Here is a 5,000-nt window from a genome sequence, read left to right as displayed (position 1 = left end):
TTAATGCATTTCTGATGTGATTGATGCGTTGCTGATCATTATTCCTCCTGTCGGATGAATTTTGAATGTATCCATCGAAACATATGTCGGTGATATGAAGATATAAATGATTTAATAACATCTTGAGCGTTTGTCTCCGTTTAAAATTTTTCCTATATATATATATATTAGGCAGGTTGATTTACACAGAATATATAGAATATATAATATATTTACTCATCTAACGATTCATGTTCACATCTCTTGAGCACTTCAAAGCGTATTTTATATAAAGAACACCTGTCTCTAACCTATAATATATATATATATATATATATATATATATATATATATATGTGTGTGTGTGTGTGTGTGTGTGTGTGTGTGTGTGTGAACGTATTCATGTAGTTATGAATATATATATATATATTTTAATAGATAGATATATATCGATATATTTTATTATTTCGCTCAGGCACAGCGATACTAAGAACCATTTGGTAGAACTCAATATACACATGCTTTAGGCTTGAGATTAAAGAGTATAATGTTAAAGCTACTAATAATAGTGTATAAAAGTTTGAGTTTTTTTTTAATGAAAAAAAAAACGACATTTAGTTTTCCATCAAAGGATTTTAAAATGTAGCATTCTGCATAAAATGACACGGAATGACATGGAATGACATGGAATGACAGAAGCTACGCATTCAGAAAATGATCCTTACCTCTCTATGCTGATGACCGTTAATGTGAAAACGGAACAAAGCATGGACACATTCTGCAAATAGTGAACAGCTTTGCATAAGACTTCTCCCATGGTCCACGTAAAGGAAAAAAATGCCACACCCTGGAAAACAAATATGAAATATTTTTATATAAGTAGTAAATAAATAACCTACGCACACATGAATGATTCGAATAAGAAGACAAAAACTTTAGCAAGTTGTCCTTAATGATGAATTACAATCGTTTCTGTGCCTTCTCTGCTTTCAACGCTAGTTCGCGCTAAAGTAAAAATTTACGTAATATTTGCGGTTTTAGACATTAGAATGGCACTTCCTCAGACCTGCATCAAAGGTGCGTTCTTACATTTTGAGCTTAGCAGGCTTTATGTCTTTGCTTATAAACAAAAAGGTGAATAAAAATGAAAATGTAAATAGAGTGTGAAAAGTGTGAAATATTATATAGTGTGAAATATTATATAATATTATATTAATATTATATAAATTATATAATATTATATAAATAATATATATGTATATATACACATACATTTATGTGTGCATATATGTATGCATGTGTGTGTATGTATCATAATATTTAACACTTTTATTACATAATGTGTGTGTATATATTATAAGAGTGTGAAATATTATATATTTCTGCACCCTTTGGTATGTACAAGGCGAGTACAGTGTCGATACCAAAGTGGATACATGTATGGTTAGGGAATGAAGAAGCAGTAGAAGAGGAAAGAGAAGCGAAGAGGAAGAAGAAGAAGAAGAAGAAGAAGAAGAAGAAGAAGAAGAAGAAGAAGAAGAAGAAGAAGAAGAAGAAGAAGAAGAAGAAGAAGAGGATATTTGCGACAGATCCAAAAATGCCGGCCTTATCGCCATCCTCTGTCTATGCTACGAACTGCCCTCTTAAAAATGCTGGAAAACATTAAAAATTCTTACATTGTAGAAAAACGTTTTGAATGTCACAATTCGAACGCATTTGATCATGGGGTTGCTTGATCAAAGTTGATTTGATGTTAAGAGCGATAAAACACAACTTTTAATCTCCAAAACAACATTATTCTTAGTTTCATCTTGGTAGTCTTGATTGTAATATATCTTTTTAATCCTTTAAACTAATCCTCTAGTAATAAGTTCCGATAAGAAACAAGCAACCGTAGAATATATGAAGCGATTTTAAATTAGATATTAAAAAAAGCGAACAGTTTTCTTTTATTGATTTCGTGCTTAAGTAACGGTGGCATAACATTTCAAGTTGTTTATTTGTTAGATTAAAAACATAAAGCTATAAAAGTTTTAATTAAGATGGATGCAAATAAAAGGAAAACTACTGAATTTAATGAAAATATACAACAAACATGAAAAGGGAAAAAAATAGGACATTAGGAGAGCTGAGAGTTGATGATTCAAAATGGTAGACGATTTAACTGTTAGGTTGTAAGAAAAAGGATACGGTTCAATATGTATGTATGCATGTATGCATGTATGTTGTTCCAGTTCATTCAGCTGTAGAAATATATATACATATATACTTACATACATATATATATGTGTGTGTAAGTGTGTGTATGTGTGTGTGTGTGTGTGTGCGAGCATGTGTATGAATGTATGTATATGTGGGTATATATATATGTATATATATATATATATGTATGTATATGTGGGTATATATATATGTATATATATATATATATATATATATATATATATATATATATATATGTATGTATATATATATGTATATATATATGTATATATATATGTGTGTGTATATATATATGTATGTATATATATGCATATATATGTATATATATGTGTACATATCTATATGTATATATGTATATACATGTATATCTATCGATATAAATATATATGCATACATATATGTATACACACATATACACGTATATATATATATGCATATATATATATATATATATGTATATATATATATATATATATATATATATATATATATATATGACCCCGTATTTTTGCCCTCCCTTCACAGTAACACTACAGAAATCAATCGCTTCACTGAGTTCGATAACGCCTAACTCTAAAACCACATCCCTAAATTGCTGGCCTTGTGCTTAAATCAGAAACATCAAACCCTTTATGGTCTGAGTTCAAATTCCGCCGAGGTCGTCTTTGCCTTTCATCCTTTCGGGGTCGATAAATTAAGTACCAGTTACGCACTGGGGTCGATGTAATCAACTTAATCCCTTTGTCTGTCCTTGTTTGTCCCCTCTGTGTGTAGCCCCTTGTGGGCAATAAAGAAATAAGAAACGTTAGCACGCCAGGTGAAATGCACGGAACCGTCCGATTACTGGTGTTGATGGGACAGAGTAATCCGTCCTTTGAAAAATGCTTGTCTGATGCTTAAAATTTTGAAACTACGAGAGCAAAAGATTATCAGAACTGTCAAAGCATTGGACACAATTCTTTGTGTGTTTTGTTCTGGGTCGTTTCATTTTGAGCTCAAATCCCGCTTAAGTCATCTTTAATTTTTGTCTTTTCGAGGTTGATAAAATAATATACAGGTACAACACCGTGTTATAACGCATGCCGTTATAACACTAGAACGAACAAAATATGAATGCCATGGTCATATAGGAATATATATATATATATATATATATATATATATATATATATATATATATATATATATATATATATATATATATATTAGTTTATGTATATATTAATATTATCTCAGTTATTAAAACCTTTGATAATTTAAATACGTTAATAGTTACCAGAGGTAGCAAAATTACACTAAAAAACAAGATATCACAGCCGTTTTACAGGTAGAGATACCAAGTTAAAGTGATACATTTTGAGAAGATATGGATAATAATAATAAATGGAGCAAAACGCATGTCAATAAAAGTTCCTTTAATTCCTACACATGTTTCAAAATAAATGAGAGAACTTTCACAAAGAAGAAAGAGCTGTTGGGGTTCCTCATATATTTCTCTTCAGGGAGTTCATCTCTGCTCGTAAGTTACCTCATCATTTCGTTTTTGTCTTGCTATTATATGTTTTATTATGAACTCCCTGAAGAGAAATATATGAGGAACCACAACAGCTCTTTCTTCTTTGTGAAATAGCTCTCATATATGTATGTATATATATATATATATATATATATATATATATATATATATATATATATATATATGCACGCGTGTGTGTTGGTGTGTGTTGGTGTGTGTGTCAATGTGTTTGTCCCGTTCACTCTTAATCAACCGCTGTTGGTTTGTGAACGTCTTCTTAATACAGCGGTTCAACAAAAGAGAACGACAGAATAAGTACCATACTTTAAATAGATAAATAATAGGGTTCATTTCTTGCGACAAAATTCTTCAAAGTGGTATCCCAGCCTGCCCGCAGTCTGTAGCAAGAAAATATTAAAAGTCATCTTATGTTGGGAAACAATCTTTACTACAAAGTACTGTTGCTGAATATCTCACGTTGTGAGATTTAAAAATAGTAATTTTGTAAGGTGGAAGAAAACTGAAAATCTGTGGCATTCATGCGTTTTCCGAAATAATACTTGCATTGCATTTGTTAACGCCATTGTACTACCACTACTCTTTATTCATATTAAAATCAAAGAAACAGCAAGAAAAACAGCGATAAGGGATTAATCAAGGAAACCATAGAAAAAGAAGAATCCTAAAACAGCTTATTCAGCACATAAATAACATCTGACAGTTAAACTCACACAAAAACTCATACAAAAAGCATCACGCTCACACACACACACTGACACACTCACACACACGCACACACACACATATACGCATGCACACACACGCGTGGACACATATTAATTTTCGTTCGGTGTCTAATGAAAGATTTTGGCCACCATTTTGTTAATATATCAAAATTGGTCGGACGCAAAGCGAAACGGCAAGCGTATTATATTGTACGTATATCGGTTGCTAAATATAGTAATAATAAACGCCATATTTTAATGCGAGACGCCACGAGACTTACATGCATATGTCGGGGGGTAATTGTACATATTTTCGTGGAGCTTAATGGATATATGATCTGACGGCATTGACTAGCGTTCATTGTAATTCTCAGCTATAAACAGAACAGAATGCTATGCGTGGTATGAAGCCATTTCGGTAAGTTATTCTCTAAATGAATGGACTAAAACAACGATGACGTGAAATGAAATATCAATGGACGTGTGCATATGTATGTGTCCTGTGAACGTGAGAGAAAGAGGGAATGAGGAGAGAGAGAGAGAGAGAGAGAGAGAGA

The 5,000-nt window shown here is 31.5% G+C and overlaps 1 protein-coding gene across 5 annotated transcripts in view; it reads right to left on the bottom strand.

Annotated features, from left to right (window-relative positions):
- LOC106871605 (cholecystokinin receptor) overlaps positions 1–5,000 on the bottom strand; it is a 128,152-nt gene that overhangs the window by 38,731 nt on the left and 84,421 nt on the right. For all 5 annotated transcript variants that reach the window (XM_089356058.1, XM_089356055.1, XM_089356059.1 and 2 more), the window contains exon 3: positions 705–826. In XM_089356058.1, the coding sequence (XP_089212184.1) occupies positions 705–826 (122 nt within the window). The remainder of the gene's footprint in view (positions 1–704; positions 827–5,000) is intronic.

This window comes from Octopus bimaculoides, chromosome 8 (assembly GCF_046866305.1).
Source record: "Octopus bimaculoides isolate indiv1 chromosome 8, ASM4686630v1, whole genome shotgun sequence".
Classification (NCBI taxonomy): Eukaryota; Metazoa; Mollusca; class Cephalopoda; order Octopoda; family Octopodidae; genus Octopus; species Octopus bimaculoides.
The sequence above is the reverse complement of the archived record's forward strand: the minus strand, read 5'-3'. Positions and strand labels throughout refer to the sequence as shown.